The following is a 17,587-nucleotide window of genomic DNA, read 5'->3' as shown; positions in this document are numbered from 1 at the left end:
CTTCACACAACATCCAAATATGAATTGATTAATTTAGTATACAGATACCTATCTTAACTAACTGAACATCCACAACACTTTATCAAAGAGCATACTGAATATTAATAACTCAGAAGATAAGATGTAATGTCGGGAGTTTGTCAAGGTCGTGGTAAGGTGCCAAAAAAATTGTTAACTTAGTTACAATGGACACTCCACTGACACTCAATGGAATGGCGCTACAGAATCCAACATTTCAAGTGTTTAGGGTTAGGTGTATTATTGTCATGTCTATCGAGATACAGTGAACTACTTTCATTTGTGTGCGATCTAATCAAATCAGCTAACACTGTACATGAGAATAATCAAGCCAAACAAAAGTACAAAAGGTACAATGAAGAAAGAGATTCCGAGTGCAGAATATAGTTTCTCAGCACCATTGCATAATAGTTCCAGAGGAAAAAGTCCCATGTCCACATTGAGGTCAGTTGGAAAATCGGAACTACACCCTATCCTATGGAATGACCATTTAAATGTCTGATAACTGAGGGGTAGAAACTATTGAAGGTATACACAAAATGCTGGCATAACTCAGCGGAACAAGCAGCATCTCTGGAGAGAAGGAATGGGTGATGTTTCAGGTCGAGGCCCTTCTTCAGACTGAACAAACTATTCCCAAGTCTGGTGGTAAGCGCTTTCAAGCTTCTGTATCTTCGCCTGATGGGAGCATGGGAGAAGGAGGACTGATCGGGATGGAAAAGAACCTTGATTATTTTGGCTACTTGGCTGAAGGCGTGTGAAGTGTAGATGGAGTTAACAGTGCGAAGTCTGGTCTGTGTGATAGACTCTGCAATTTCTTACAGTCTTGGGCAGAGCTGTTCCCAAACCAAGATGTGATGCAACCCGACAGCATGCTTTCCACTGTGCATCTATAGAAGTTTATAACAGTCCTTAGGGACATGCAAAATTCCCTTGGTCTCCTGCGGAAGTAGAGGCGTTGGTGTGGTTGATTGGCTGTAGCTTCAATGTGATTGGTGCACGACAGATTGTTGGTAATATTTATGCTTAGGAACTTGAAGTTCTCAATCATTACCGCTTCCGCACCATTCATACTGATTGGGGCATATACTCCACCACACCTCCTGAATATGATAGCTGGATTCTTTGTCTTACTGACATTGAAGGAGAAGTCGTTGTCCTGACACTACTGTTACTAAACTCTTTATCCCCTTATTGTATTCCATCTCAGCTAATCATAAGACTCCCATCATTTAGAAAAATATAAATATTTATAATATATTTGATTTTAATTCGATTTGGACTCTCTGATAATTAATATCTGAACTGGCGACCTAAGTGGAGAAAAGCAGAAGAATCTTGAATCTACAAGATTAACCGTTTTTCCTTCCACGGAACCTGCCTGACTTGTTGAGTGTTTTCACTTTTTCGCCTATGCTTCACATTTCCAGCATCTATATTTGTTTGCTTTTCATTCGTTACAGGAACCATTCAGATGGTTGAGGCAGTTTCACATTGTGATTAAGGTACATTATGATTTGGGTGCAGATTTGCAAGTCTGGCAAGAAATGGGAACATCTCCATAATTCATAAAAAAACATGCTTAATTCCCTCGGGGAAAGAAGCCAGCAATCTACCTTACCACTGGCATTGCTAATAAATCTTACAAAGCTGTCTAAATTTGGCTTTATGCAGCTTTTGCTTAAAGGTGAGTAATTCTAACGTGTAAGTTAGCAATATTTTATATTTGCGTATCATTGGTATTGGCGAGGCCAGTAATTATTGTCCAAACTTAATTCCATTTGAGAAGCTGGTGGCAGGCCATCTTCTCGAATTACTGCCACACTTTTCTCCTGGTATTTCCACAATCCTGTCAGGTAGGAAACCTGGGACCTTTTCTCGGCAACCATGAAGCAATGGCGGTAGAATTCCAAGTAATGATGTGTAGCTTTGCAAGAAAAGCGCAGGAAGTTACTTTTCCATGCAGTTAACAGCCAGTAACGCACTTTTTTTTTTTAGTTCAAGTTCAAGTTCACATTTATTGTCACATGCACCAATTAAGGTACAGTGATATTTGAGGTGCCATGCAGCCATACAAGTAAAAAAGAACACAATACACAATAAATTTAACATAAACATCCACAACAGTGGAATCAACATCCCTCACTGTAATGGAAGGTAATAGAGTTCAGTCATCTTCCTCCTTTGTTCACCCTTGGTGGTCGGGGCTTTTGAACCCTCAGCACTGCCTCTGCCGATGGCCCACTGTTCAAGTCTCACGTCGGGATGATGGAAACTCCAGCGTGGGGATGGATCTCCAGGGTCGGCCTCTTCTTACCGGAGACCGCGGCTTCATGGTGTTAAAGTCCACAGGCCCCGCGGTCAGAGCACTTCCACAGCGATCCTCGGCAAAGGATCGCAGCTCCCTGATGGTAACTCCGCGCCGCACTTGCGGCTGAAGCTCCGGGCCGGCCTCCAGGAAAGACCGCACCAATCCAAGTTGTTAGGCCGCAGGGGTGGGATGGAGAAAGATCACATCCCCGTCGAGGTAAGTGACTGAAAAAGGTTTCCCCCTATTCCCCCCCCCCCCCCACCACATAAAACATACCGAGAAACATTAAAACGTACATTTTGGACACACTAAAAATAACAAAAAGTCGAAATGACACACAGGCTGCTGGCGAGGCTGCCACCCGGTGTAACTGCACTCTGCTTCACGAAGTACACTACTCACCGTGGCAGAGGGAATGAATGGTAGATGGAGTGTTAATTGAATGCATGGTTTGTTCTAGATTTCATCAAACTTCCTTGTTGTTAAACTGTTTTCATCTATGCACATGAAGAGTACTCCATCACATTCATGATTTGTACAATGTATATGATGGGAAAGTTTGGGATGTCAGGAATCGTCTTCAAATACCCAGCTTCTAAACTGGACGTGTCGCCACACTATTTACCTATCTCCTTTAATGATCAATGATAACCACTCATCAGCCTTTTCTGCAATTTTACATTATTATTTAATATTCTGGTCATTGACATTTTGGTAAGTAAAACCCTATCCCTTTTGGAGTAGTAGTGGTCTGGATTATATTATTTTTTTAAATATTACGTATAAAAACAAATTGAATGAATTGGAAATTCAACTTGAAGGGAAGATAACTGATGACCCTATAACATTTCTAAGACATGTTTGAAGGATGCAAGACAGTCAGAACTGGAACAAAATAATAACATGCTATAAAGTATAATGACAATAATAAACCAATTGCAATACAAATATCAATATATTTTTAATATTCATTTTAGAGATCAAATCATCACCATCCCTAAATGCCGTTAAAAAAGTGAGGGTGCATCATTTTCTTGAATTTTCTGGTGAAGGTATGCTCTTGGTACTGTTGGGTGACAAATTCTAGGATTTTGACACAACAATGATAGACCAGTGATACATTTCCAAATCAGTGATACAACAATGCTTCTTGTAAACAGTAAAGATCTACATTTCGGAAATATAAATAGGTGTCATATGAATCTATGACTTTGATTCATTGCTATCTATAAAATAGAAACATAGACAAATAAACTCATTTGTGTAAACTCAAGATTTATTCCTAGTTCATCTTCAACTTGCTTCCACAACTTCAAATAGAAGCAGCCGTGTTACTTCTTGAGAAAGCCAATTTCTGTCCACCAGTCAGAAATTCAACCCTCACTTACTCCAATCTGCTTGCCACATGTGTTAAGACCTTCACCGAAGAAAAGATGGCTCTGATTCAGTTAGTTTAGATAAGAGAATACATTTCCTTGCCTCCCATTTCCTTTATGAAACCGAATGCAGCAGTAAAATTATGATGAGACCACAATTTACTTCACCGACAAAAAGGCAAAAGTAGGCTGTGAAAAACTAAATTATTTTCTTGAACTGAATTATTGTAAACAATTTTAAAAGTTGTGAGTTAAAATAGCTTTCTACTCCAATTCTTATACAGCAACATGCAGAAGTCAAATTACAAATAGAAATGCTTCAAAACCAGAATTTCTATCATAAATTACTTTAGCATATGGACAACTGTTAAAGTAATCTCTGAAAAATAAAGTCAGGTAGTAAATTAGTGAAATGATATTTCAGAAAAGAAAGGATTTAATAACATAGTTTAAAATTGCATCAGTTTATGCAAAAGCACTATCCAATTATGTTTCTCCCCCCACTGATGCTTCATGATTTGTTGAATGCTTCCAATAGAAGTTTTTAGTCATGCAAGTTCAAAGAACAACTCAACATCCACTTGGTTATGTTGCACCCCTCCGGAATTAATGTTGGGTTATAAAATTTCACATTTGGAATCCTGCGACCGAATCAAGCCTTTCCAAATCAGGTGTAACACAGGGTTAATGTCATGTCAGTACAATATTAATGAGCTTCTTAGATAGAACATCTACCTAAGAAGCAGGTCACATATTTTTTTGATCTGAAAAATGTCCTGCATGTTAAGAAAAAAATGGTTTTAAAAAAGTACAGTAATAAAAACCAAGTTGAAAAGCCAAAAATCCTTCCATTTTGACAAATGGCAGTAATTGTGATCAGTTTGCTGATTCTGTGTTCTAACATGAACCTACTACCTCTGATGGAGTATCAGGGGTTAAAATACTTTTTAAGCAATATCCAATTTAAAAAAAACGTTCAAATGCACTAAATGTTTTTAACTAATTTCAAAGGATTATATTTGATGCTATGTAAGGCCATGCAATTGTGAACTGTAACATGTACATCTGTGCCTATTGCACCACTGCCAAAATGTGACTCCCATTTGAAGGCAAACTCTTCTGGATTTCTTTTCCATAAAGTCCTGCTGTTACAACACAAAACTTCACTGAAACCAAAGACATTGTTCTGAATGTCGTTATCTCAGAACTGAGCCATGGTTAACCAGAAGCTAATGTAAAACAGAAAGCATATATGGATTGCCAGCAAGATCAGGGAAGGCAAAAAGCCATCAAAAATAGACTTCTTGGTCATTCAAAGCAAAATCAAGACTGTTTAATTGTCATATGTACCAGCGATGGAAGAATGAAAAAAAATCTTACTGCAGCTTTACTGTGTCCTTAGAAAAATAGGTGCAGGAGTAGGCCATTTGGCCCTTCGAGCCTGCACCGCCATTCAATATGATCATGGCTGAAATGGTTGCTCTCAATTGTGCGAAACATAAAGTGTCGGAGGAACCAGCAGGTCAGGCAGCATCTGTGGAGGGATTGGGTGGATGACATTTTGAGTTAATTGTATGTTGTGCAAAACTTTCAAACGACTTTCTTGGGACAGTAAAGTTCACTCCCAGATCCTTCTCATAGTAAAAATTGTGAATATATTAAATATTATAATATTAGCGGCAAGGTGGCGCAGCGGTAGATAGTAGATAGTGCTTGAAGATAGTCCTCCAAAAAAGAGGGCATGACAAAGGTTTATGCTCTACGTCATTAGGGATGGTACCGGGTTCTGCAGTAATCACAGTAACACTCGCGGTGGGATGAACTCACGTGATGTGTTTTATTTGCATCGGCAAGAAAGTCCAGGGCCACATGGGGGCGCTCTCCCTTGTCGTCGGGGAACATGCACGGTGGCAATCTTGGATTTAACCAGGCAGCTCAGTTCTGCTTTCTAAAAGGAGGAGGCGTGGCGATCTCAGGTTTCTCCCTGAAGTCCACACTTGCCTCAAGAAGAGGCACTGCCGATCTCAGGCTTAATCTGGCGGCCCAGTCTTTGAGACCATTAATAACAGATTAGTAGGCCTCCAGTCATCACCCATGACTGACCATAGGTGATGCATCCTGGTCGGATGCAAGCCTGGGCGATGTCATATGGAGGACAGGCTGTTGCCCATGCAGCACGTCCTCCCTCTCCACGTCGCTGATCGATCCAAAGGAACAGCAGGGCCGTTAGAGTTTGGCACCAGCGCCGTCGCAGGAGCTGCCAGAGCGAGGTTGTAGACAACGACGAACTGCCTTAGGGGGCTCCGACTCCGGATTTTCTTGAGGTTTACTCCTGGCGCCTTTTCCATGACTGGATATGGCCACAAGGCAGTGGGGGTTTTAAATCAGAGTTTTCCCTCTCCTAGATGGACCACCTTCCCAGGCTGACGAGCCCCATCTGCCCGAGACTCGTGGGGGCGGCAGCGTCTACCTTCCCGTGCAGGTCCATAGCACCTGCCCACCGCCACAGATTAATGGTCACAGTATCTAAAAGTGGGCAAGCTAAAGAATCTTTCTTGATTAAAAAATACTCCAAAATAAATTCGGTACAGTGGTGTAGCAGTCGAATCGATGCCTCACAGCGTCTGAGATCCGGGTTCGATATTGACTATGGGTGCTGTCCCTCATTCCAAAGGCGTACGGGTTTGTGGGTTAATTGGTTTCTGTAAATTCCACCTAGTGTGTAAGACATAGAACTAGCGAATGGGTGATCAGTGGTCAGCGTGGACTCGTGTGGGCCGAAGGCCCTGCTTCAATATTGAACCTCTGAACTAAACAAGAACGTAAAATGGCTTTTCAGGATCAAGCCATTCAGTTCCTTCTGCTTGCACCCCCATTCAATAAGACTTTGGCTGATCTTCTACGTCACTGTCACTGTTCTCTAACAATCACATTTCCCTCAATACCATTAGTACCTAAAAATCTTATCAGTCTCCAAATATATACAGTGACTGAACTGCCATCTCCTGTTGAACTGCTAACTTAGTTAGAAAAGAGTCATCACCTACTGAGAAAATTTCTTGTCACCTCGGCCCTGAGTGGCCAACCCCTTATTCTGAGACTGTAACTCTGGGATCTCGGATCCCTGCATCTCCCCTGCCAATCCTCCCAAAAATTATTTATGTTTCCATGAGATCACTTCCCAGGGACTTAAACACTCCATTTCTTCCTCGACCGCAGAGCCAGCCAATTTCCGTCTACCAATACTCTCCTCCGCCTGGCAGAGCTGGTCCTTACCCTCAACACCTTCTCCTTCGACTCGTCACACTTCCTCCAAATCAAAGGCGTAGCTATGGACACTCGCATGGGCCTCAGCTATGCCTGCCTCTGTGTAGGGTATGTCAAACAATCACTGTTCCAGGCGTACACTGGCCCTATCCCCGAACTCTACCACCGCTACATTGATGACTGCATCGGTGCTACCTCCTGCATCCATGCAGAACACTGACTTCATCAACTTCACCACTAATTTCTATCCTGCACTCAAATTTACTTGGACCATCTCCGACACCTCCCTACCATTTCTAAATCCCACCGTCTCCATCACAGGAAACAGACTATTGACCGACATCTACTAAAACCAACTGATACCCATCGCTATCTTGACAACACTTCTTCCCACCCTGCTTCCTGCAAAGACTCTATCCCCTACTACCAATTCCTCCATCTATGCCACATCTGCGCCCTGGATGAGGTGTTCCATACCAGGGCATCGGAGATGTCCCCATTCTTTACGAAATGGGGATTCCCCTCTTTCATTATAGATGAGGCCCTCTAGCTTTCCGCAGTGACTGTTCCCTCCAAAACACCAAGGTCAACTCGTCCCTTCTCAACCAAACCACCCCCTCCCCAGGTACTTTCCCCTGCAACCACAGGAGATGCAACACCTGTCCTTTTACCTCCGCCCTCGACTCCATCTAAGGACCCAAACAGTCTTTCCAAGTGAGGCAGAGATTCACTTGCACCTCCTCAAACCTCATCTACTGTATCCGCTGTTCCAGGTGTCAACTTCTCTACATCGGCGAGACCAAACACAGGCTCAGCGCTCATTTCGCTGAACACCTCCGCTCAGGCAGTCTTAACCTACCTGATCTCCCGGTGGCTCAGCATTTCAACTTCCCCTCCCATTCCCAATCTGACCTTTCTGACCAGGGCCTCCTCCATTGTCAGAGTGCGGCTCAGCGCAAATTGGAGGAACAGCACCTCATATTTTGTTTGGGTAGTTTACACCCCAGCGGTATGAACATTGACTTCTCTAACTTCAGATAGCCCTTACTTTCTCTCTCTCTCTCTCCATCCCCTCCCCCCTCCCAGTTCTCCCACTCGTCTGTCTCCGACTACATTCTATCTTTGTCCCGCCCCTGACCCGCTGAGTTACTCCAGCATTTTGTGTCTACCTTCGATTTAAACCAGCATCTGCAGTTTTTTCTTACACATCAGCTCCCAGTCCTCTAAACGGAAAAGAACAAGCAGTCTGATCAAGGTCTCTCATAGAACAAGCCCGTTATCCCAGGAATCAATCTGTCCGTTAACAGTACAGCCTTATACATTTCTAATTTCTTTCCAAAGAGCTAAATTGTAAAGAAGGAAGACCTGTCAATGCTTCATAAAAAAACATGTTGAATCCTGTATCATGTTGTCACAAGACATCAGGCACATTATTTCAGCTGCCAACACAAATATCATTAATGTTCAGATTTCCTCTTCAAGTAACAATCTTATCAAGTAAGTATCAGCAGGTCCTGCACTGTAATTGGGCCTTTGAGGCCTATATAGTCAATGCCAAACTATAGAGCAAACTACATTATTTCAATTTTTCCAGATATTCAGAAAACAAAATAAATTCCTAGTTTTCTTCACTGGTTAGTGTAAATAGTAATAAAGTGCTATGGTCATTCATACCTTTTGTTGAGTGTTTTTTTTCCTAAACTCAATAATGAGATCTGGGCAATGTTGGCAGCATTTATTGCCCATTCCTTAAATGTCCTCAAAATGTTAACAAACTGCTCACACAATGGTTACATAAATGTAATCACCTTTGTACTCAACAAAAATGTACACAAAGAAAAACTCACACTTTCCATTGTTCTTCTTTAAAATGTCACTGACATCGATCGAAACATTGCCAAATAGTTCATTATTTAAGGTATGACTATTCCACACTTTCAGCTCCAATTGGCTTTGTGGTGTTACATTCCTGGAATAAAACAAATGTGATTTTGAAAATCTGAAGAATTCTAAGCAGATGTGAAAATATAAAAAAACAACAGGAAATTCCAAAATAAGATTTAAAAACCTAATTATATCTTTTAAATTTACTTTCTACCTAGTTTACGATGCAAATTAATGCAAATTACCGAGGGACTACTCCAGAATAGATCTCAGCCCCATAATCCAGCTTTTTTAATTTGCCATGTAAACATAGGCATTGTGGTAGAGGGTATTTCCTTCTCCAAAAGTAGGGGAAAAAACACGAGGTCCCGTGAATTCATCTTGATCTATTTCTTGCTCTCATATTGCTAAAGGCTCAAACTGAAATATCAACATTTCTTTTCCTCTTTAAAAAATGCTGGATGAACTACTGTGAATTTTCAGCAAATTTTGTCTCAAATTTCCAACATTTGGATTTTATTTTAAATCATCCCACATGACAGCATCCACATCGTCACCCGAATCCAGCTACCACTTATCCACCTTAGAGAATTCCATTTCTTGATCTCTTCCATTGGCAAAAAATACTTGACTATTTGTAGCGTAGGTTGTTGTCATTCAACTCTAAAACAATACTCAAGCTCATGCTCTTTCCCCATTATGCTGTCGCAATTCTTGCTTCAAATATTTTGACACGTTTGTTAATACTTTTGGTTGTTTGGATTCAGAATTGGCTTACTCATAGAAGACAGGGTTATGGTGGTAGGGTGATATTCTGCCTGGAGATCTGTGACCAGTGGAGTTTCACAGTTGGCATCTCTGTTGGGACTGCTGTTGTCTGTGATGTGTATATAAATGACTTGGACACAAGTGTAGATGGGTTGGTTTAGTAAGTTTGCAAACAACACCAAATTGATGGAGATATGAACAGCGAGGATGGTTGTCAAAGGATGCAGTGGGACATAGATCAGCGACAGAATTGGTAGAGAAAAGGCAGATGGAGTTTAATCCAAGCAGGTGTTAGGTGTTGCACGTCAGGAAGTCAAATGCAAGGGGAAATAATTCAGTTTACAGCTAGACTTTTAACAATATTGACGTACAGAGGAATCTTGGGGTCCATGTCCGTAGCTTTGTGAAAGTGGCAACACAAAGAGTGGTAAAGGAAGCATATTATATGTTTGAATTCACAGGCTCGGGCATTAAGTTTTAGGATGTCATGTGGCAGCTTTATAGGACTTTGGTTAGGCTGCATTTGGAGTATTGGAGTATGAAGTTCTGGATCACAGGACGGATGCAGAGAGTTTGAAGAAGACGCAGAAGAGGTGTACCAGAATGCTGTCTGGCTTAGAGGATATTTGCTACATGAAGAGGACAAACTTGGATTGTTTTTTTCTGGAACATTGGAGGCTGAGGGGAGACCTGACTATAAAATTATGAGAGGGCAGACACTTAGAACCTTGATCCTACATGGAAATGTATTTTTATGGAAAGTATTGGATGCTTGGAACATGCTGCCAGAGGTGGTTATTAAGGCAGATATGATTGGTATTTTAGAGGCTTTCCGATAGGCATATGGATATGCAGGGAATGGAGAAAAATTGATCACACACAGGCAGAGGAGATTAGTATAACATGACATAATGTACAGCAAAGACATTGTGGGTCGAAGATCCTGTTCCTGTATCGTACTTTTCTACATTAAAATTGAATCCCTTTAAATTCCTTGCTCCAACAGCACAGCAACTAATGTTATACAAAAAAATTCCTTTCATAATAGTGCTCCAAATAGCCATGCCTATACTAAACTTAATGGATGTATGTATAACTTTATGGATGGCTTCCAAATCCCTTTGTCACGTGGCAAGGTCAGCCACAGAATGCCTGTGGCTATCTGGAGACAAGGATTGGGGAGGAATCCCACCTTATGTAAAAATCTGTGAGGCTTGGCAAGTTTTAAAAACAGAGACATTTGAAAGCTACCAAAATTGATTTTTGTATTTTTTTTTAATGAAAAATTAGTGAAGCACATATTGAAATACCAATGAACGATTAAAAACGCTGAATCAAATAAATAACAGATTTTATATTTTTCTTCCTAATCTTCAGAGTGGATATATCCATCCATATCAATTGAGAATCCCAATCGAGAAGGATTTGGTAATATCACCACAATTTTATTGGTTAATCTGTTGGGCAATTCCTACACCTTGGTCCTATGTTTTGCAGCTTTTACAAGTCCCTTTGATTATTTCCCCCTCACTATATCACCTATCTATCAACTTCTAGAATGGCTCATCACTGTGGCAAACCTGGACATAACCCGTCAGAAATATTTCTGTGAGTTATCCACTCCTCCCTACCCTCTCTGCAACTTAAAATACTTGTTTTCTCATTTCTCCAATCCTGATATAGGATCTTCGACCTGAAATGTTTTTCCTTCCACAGATGCTATCTGCCCTGCTGAATGTTTCTAGCATTTTGTTTTATTTCAAATTTCTGGCACCTACTTTCTAATTCTTTGCTAGGTCTGGCTCGAGTTGGATCACAGATCTCTAATGTGACACGATCGTGCTCCACAAATGTCCAAAGTGGCATGATCATGCTCCACCAACGGATGTAATGTGGTAGAGATGACAGATGTGCCAGCATTCTTCACTCAGCTCATCCCAGACTAATGCCGACTGTGCAAATCCAGGACGTATTTACTTGCAAATGGCTGATCACCAAAGCTTTACTTTCAGACTGCCAACCCTCCAGTCAGCACAATTTGACCATCTATTTCTAATCTCGCTCAGATATAAAAACCTAACATATTAAACACTTTAAATGTTTTTTAATGTTCTGAAGAAGGGTCTCGACCCAAAACGTCACCCATTCCTTCGCTCCATAGATGCTGCCTCTCCCGCTGAGTTTCTCCAGCTTTTTGTCTACCTTCGATTTTTCCAGCATCTGCAGTTTTTTCTTAAATATTAAACACTTTAAATGAACACAGATGAATAAAAACGGGAATTTTCTTACAAGGTCAGTGTCTCGTTCCACTGTGGATGGAGGTTTCCATTCCGCTTTCCAGTTTTCTTGGTTTCATCAGGGAGAGCATCCACTGTCACTTCAATGTAGCAACTAATCCTTGTTGGTTTTGGGACTTTCAATTTGGCTTTTAAAACTGAAACAAAGTTTTTTTTAATGTAAAAAAACATTCAAAATAATTTGAATGAAGAGCAGCCAGACATTTAAACAGCTTGTATCACCTGCATTCACTTTTGCAACGTTTTCAAAATTATAAACGAAGTATTCAAATTAAAAAATGAAAACCCAGATTCATTACGCATTAGGGCATCTTTACAGATAAAATGTTGTACCAGAATGAGTCATAAAAATAAGTAAATGATTCCAAAGTTGTCAGAAAACATTGGAGATTGCCAGTCTTTGTCAAGCAGGACAAGGCCAGACAAACTAAAGAATTACAATGTTGCACGGCATATTAGCGTAATACGCTATAGTCATGGGATATTAGTTCTCAGTCAGAATTCACACAGTGCATTATGATCTCATTCAGGCAATTATAAACTTCAGTTTTAATTTAGCTCTTAATATACGGTGCATATTTAATCTTGTAGATTATTTTCTGAACTAGAAAGAGCGCATATTTTCAAGAAACCTGAGTTTTTTTTAATTGTACCACCGCGGTGATGCACTCAGCAGCGGCCGACAGCCGATTTCCTGTAACAGTGAGTTGGCAGAGGAAGGAGCATAATCTGAGAATTATTGTCCATCTAGCAGCCAACAACTATGTTCAGAGTGACACTGCTGGATGTCTCCCCGCAATATGTCTTCTGTCTTAGCTATAGGTAGGTAGTGCAAAGAAAAATGGCTAGAAGAACAAATTAACAATTGTTCCAATAAACTGAAAAATCCTATATCATTACTGCAGAAAGCAAGACTAAATGTAAAAGAAACAAAAAAAGGAACGGGACAATGGTGCACAGACATTACACAAACAAAGTTAGCCGTTCAACATGAGATCACCATTTTAAAATATATTCTGAGTACAATCCATTCCTCTAGTAACAATTTCACTGTCTGGGGTTTAACAACTTTGAGCTCAGTGGATGCCAAATAAAACAAAAGCTGTCGAAAAACAGAGAAAGGGCGAAAATCTTTTATCAGGAGGAACGTTCATTTTTTTAAAGGGTTGATATCAATTAAATGTTCAAATTCTGTTAAAGCAACCAGTTTCAATCTATTCATTGTCAGATCTTCTTAAGAAACTATGAATCTTTTGCAATGGAAATAATTACTTGCTAATTTTCAAGTCTGATATAGATCTTCCTTCATTTTTTATTGCAATAGCGACATCTGGTGTTGCATTGGAAAAAAAAGATTCCACTGCTAAAAACCAGTGGAACGAAATACAATGCCTGCTGAACTACATTAAAGTCTTTGGTGGTGTATTTTCAGATGTTTCAGATTTGAAATAAGCTATGCTGCTAATTTCATGTGTTTATAGAATTAATAGCAGATGTATAAAGACTTCTCCTTCTCCTTCATTCTTACTTCTACACTTGCTCAAAGAGCTGTACAGGACCCTTCCTATTTCTCTTCTATTTGCAGACCCTTGACAACGTCAAAAACAAACACCAAGTTTCATGCGAATGCTACATTTGCCAACTCCACCACACCACCTCTTCTGTAAACACCTTCACATCTGATTTGTTATGCAACTTCATCCTGTACTAAGTAAAGAGAAGATTCTCAGTTAAATATTAAGAGAAACAAAGCAATTGCCACGGTTATCCTGGATTGATTTTGTCCCAGAGCCACAAACTCCTCAATTTTTTCCCATTGTAGGAAGACAGACACAATTTTAATGACACATTTAATTCTAAGTTGAACTGCACCTTAACTGTTACTAAATCCCATCTTGTCTGTGTTCGCTGATCAAGTCGTGCAAAAATCACTGCATCCAACATATAATTCTCCGACATTCTGCTTGATCCCACCACCAGTCGCATCTTCCCATCCCCACCTCTTTCCATTTTTCTTAGAGACACTCTCTCTGCTTCTGCTTACTTTGCTCATCCTTCCCCAGGTACTTTACCCTGCAACTGCGGGAGATGTGTACCTGTCCTTACACCTCCCCCTTCAAATCCATCATGGGACCTCAGCAGCCCTTCCAGGTGTGACAGAGGTTCACATCCACATTAGGTGCTCCCGATGTGGTCCCCTTTACAACAGCGAGACCAAGTGTAGACTATGCAACCGTTTCGCTGGACACTTGTACTTGGTCTGGAAAAGCCTGCTGGATCTCCTGGTTACTAACCATTTTGCTCCTTTTCCCATTCCCATACCGACCTTTATGTCATGCGCCTTCTCCATTGCCACTCTGAGGCCACACGCAAACTGGAGGAACAGCAGCATATAATCTGCATAAGTAGTTTACAACCCAACAATATGAACATGGAATCCTCCAGTTTTAGTTAACAACCCACTCCCCCAGCCGCCCCTTTTCCCTCCTCTCTTCCCTGTGCCACACCAGTATGCACACCCATTTCTCCCACTATCCTGACCCCATTTCTCCTTCCCTCCCCATCTCCTTCAATCTGTATCCCTTCCTCTTTCCCTTCCACTCCTTTTATATCCTTATCTTACACCCTTGGTCTTATGTTCATCTCCGGCCTTTGTCCACCCTTCTGCCAATAAAATCCCCTCTCGCCTGCATTAACCCATCAGTTAATTAACCAGTTGCCAGGCTTTGTCCCACCCCCACTTCTTTTCTCAGTTTTCTCCCCCCTCAATTCCCTTTGTCTGAAGAAGGGTCCCGACCCAAAACATTGCCTATCCATATCTTCCAGAGATGCCGCTTGACCTGCTGGGGTACTCCAATATTTTGCATCTTTCTTTAATAAACCAGCATCTGCCGTTCCTCGTGTCTGCTAATGGAAGCAAGCTACATTGCAAACATGCCCTGTGAGAAGGGGTGACAGTGGAGCAGATTGTACAATTAATACAATCCAAAAAACATCAAAAAAAATCTATCTCAAGAACCGCCATAATTCTGATTTCAGATTACAATTAACATTCAACCCAACCTAAGGCAAAGGTCCACCCAGACCCCTCCGGCTGCCTGCCTGACTTGTGGTTGCCAGCCTTTGATTCGTTGCTACGCCGAAACCAGACGCAGAACCGCCGAGATTTTTTCCATTTCGGTAGAGGTTTCACTTTTCTTTCTAAGTATCCACTTCTGATTACATTTCGTCGTGTTTATGTACACATTTTTAATCAAATCCTTCTCCTCCCCCCCCCCTCCCCCCATATTAAAAAAAAAACTGGCTTCTCACCCATAGAACCAGCCCCAGCCCCTGGTGAACGTTCCATCGTGTGATGTCACAATGCCCAATGTTCACATATGTCCAATCGGAATGGATCCATATACATATGCCTTTGCAGCAGCCCCAGCCCCAGCCCCGCAGCCTGTGTCATCACTTGTGTGGGAATAGAGAAAGAGGATTGGGGGTGAAAGGGAATGGGGAACAGATGGACTGTCCCACCCCCTCCCCCTTCCACTATCCCTCCCCACTATTTCCCCTCTCTCCCCCCCACCCCTCTCCCCCTCCCTCCCCTGCCCCATCTCCCTCCGCCCCCCTCCCCACGCCTCTCCCCCTCCCCATCCCCCTCGTCCAATCCGCTCTCCCCCTCCCCCATCCCTCTCTCCTCCCCTTCTCAATCTCCCTCTACCTCTCCTCCCCCCACCCCCATCCCACCCCATCCCTCTCTCCCCCACACCCTTCCCTCTATCCCCCACCCCCTTCCCCCTCCGCACTCCTCCCCCTCCATCCACTATTCCCCCCTACCCATACCCCATCTCCTCCCCTCTCCCCTACAACCTCTCTCCCCTCCCCCACGCCCTCTCTCCCCCCTCCCCCGCGTCCATCTCCCTCTCCTCACCCCTCCCCTCTCCTCCCACCACCCCCTCCCTCCCCCACCGACTAGCCGCTCTAACGCACCCCCGTCCGTCTCTCACCCACCCCTTCCCCCTACCCCTCAGTCCCTCTTCCACCACTCCCCCTACCCCTCCCTCCCCACCTCCACTTCTCTCCCCCTTACCCCACCCCTCTCCCTCTCCCTCTCCGTCCCTCACCCCTCTCTCCCCTTCCATCCTCTCTCTCCCCTTCCATCCCATCTCCCCCCCACCCTACCCCTACCCCTCTGTCCCTCTTCCACCACCCCTCCTACACCTCTCCGCCTCCCTCCCCACTCTTCCACTTCTCTCCCCCCCCCCCACTCTTTCCCCTCTCTCCCCCCACACCCTCCCTCCACAATCTTCCCCCTCCCTCCCCTACCCCATCTCCCTCCTCCCCTCCCTCCCTCCCCCATCCCCCACACCTCTCTCCCCCTCCCCCATCGCTCTCTCCTCCCCTCCCCCTCTCCATCTCACTCTCCTCAGCCCTCTCCCTCTCCTCCTCCTCCTACCCCCATCCCTCTCTCCCCCACCCCATTTCTCCCTCCCCACTCTTCCCCCTCCCTCCACACTCTTCCCACTATCTCCCCGACCCCATCTCCCTCCTCCCCTCCCTCCCCCTTCCCCCTCCCCTCTCTCTTCCCCTCCCCCATCCCTCTCTCCTCCCCCCTCTCCATCTCCCTTGCCAAATACATTCTTGCCATAGAGGGAGTACAGAGAAGGTTAACCAGACTGATTCCTGGGATGTCAGGACTTTCATATGAAGAAAGATTGGATAGACTCGGCTTGTACTCGCTAGAATTTAGAAGATTGAGGGGGGATCTTATAGAAACTAACAACATTTTTAAGGGGTTGGACAGGCTAGATGCAGGGAGATTGTTCCCGATGTTGGGGAAGTCCAGAACAAGGGGTCACAGTTTAAGGATAAGGGGGAAATCTTTTAGGACCGAGATGAGAAAAACATTTTTCACACAGAGAGTGGTGAATCTCTGGAATTCTCTGCCACAGAAGGTAGTTGAGGCCAGTTCATTGGCTATATTTAAGAGGGAGTTAGATGTGGCACTTGTGGCTAAAGGGATCAGGGGGTATGGAGAGAAGGCAGGTACAGGATACTGAGTTGGATGATCAGCCATGATCATATTGAATTACGGTGCAGGCTCGAAGGGCCAAATGGCCTACTCCTGCACCTAATTTCTATGTTTCTGTGTTTCCCTCTCCTCACCCCTCTCCCTCTCCCACCCATCCCTCTCTCCCCCACCCCCTTCACTCTTTACCCCACCCCCTTCCCTCTCTCCCCCCGCCCCCTTCCCCCTACCCCTCTGTCCCTCTTCCACCACTCCCCCTACCCCTCCCTCCCCACTCTTCCACTTCTCTCCCTCACCCCACCCCTCTCCCTCCCCCTCTCTCCCCTCTCTCCCCCACCCCTTCCCCTACCCCTCTGACCCTCCCCAATCTTCCACCTCTCCCCCCTCCCACTATCCCTCCCCCCACCCCTCTCCCCCTCCCTCCTCCTCTCCCTCCCCATCCCCCCCCATCTCTCTCCCCTCCCCATCTCTCTCTCCTCCCCCTCTCCCTCTCTTCACCCCTCTCCCTCTCCTCCCCCTCCCATCCCTCTTTCTCCCACTCACCTTCCCTCTCCCTCACCCCTCTACCTCATCTCCCTCCTCCCCTCCCTCCTCCCCTCCCTCCGCCCCTCCCCCACACCTCCCTCCCACATCCCTCTCTCCTCCCCCT

The 17,587-nt window shown here is 43.7% G+C and overlaps 1 protein-coding gene across 3 annotated transcripts in view; it reads right to left on the bottom strand.

Moving 5' to 3' along the window:
* Positions 1-17,587, bottom strand: part of wwp2 (WW domain containing E3 ubiquitin protein ligase 2) — a 176,423-nt gene that overhangs the window by 124,641 nt on the left and 34,195 nt on the right. For all 3 annotated transcript variants that reach the window (XM_033035734.1, XM_033035733.1, XM_033035735.1), the window contains 2 exons: positions 11,914-12,058; positions 8,820-8,941 (listed from right to left, as the gene is read on the bottom strand). In XM_033035734.1, the coding sequence (XP_032891625.1) occupies positions 8,820-8,941; positions 11,914-12,058 (267 nt within the window). The remainder of the gene's footprint in view (positions 1-8,819; positions 8,942-11,913; positions 12,059-17,587) is intronic.

This window comes from Amblyraja radiata, chromosome 17, assembly GCF_010909765.2.
Source record: "Amblyraja radiata isolate CabotCenter1 chromosome 17, sAmbRad1.1.pri, whole genome shotgun sequence".
NCBI classification, from domain to species: domain Eukaryota; kingdom Metazoa; phylum Chordata; class Chondrichthyes; order Rajiformes; family Rajidae; genus Amblyraja; species Amblyraja radiata.
Note: the sequence above shows the minus strand (reverse complement) of the source record. Positions and strands in the feature narration are given on the sequence as shown.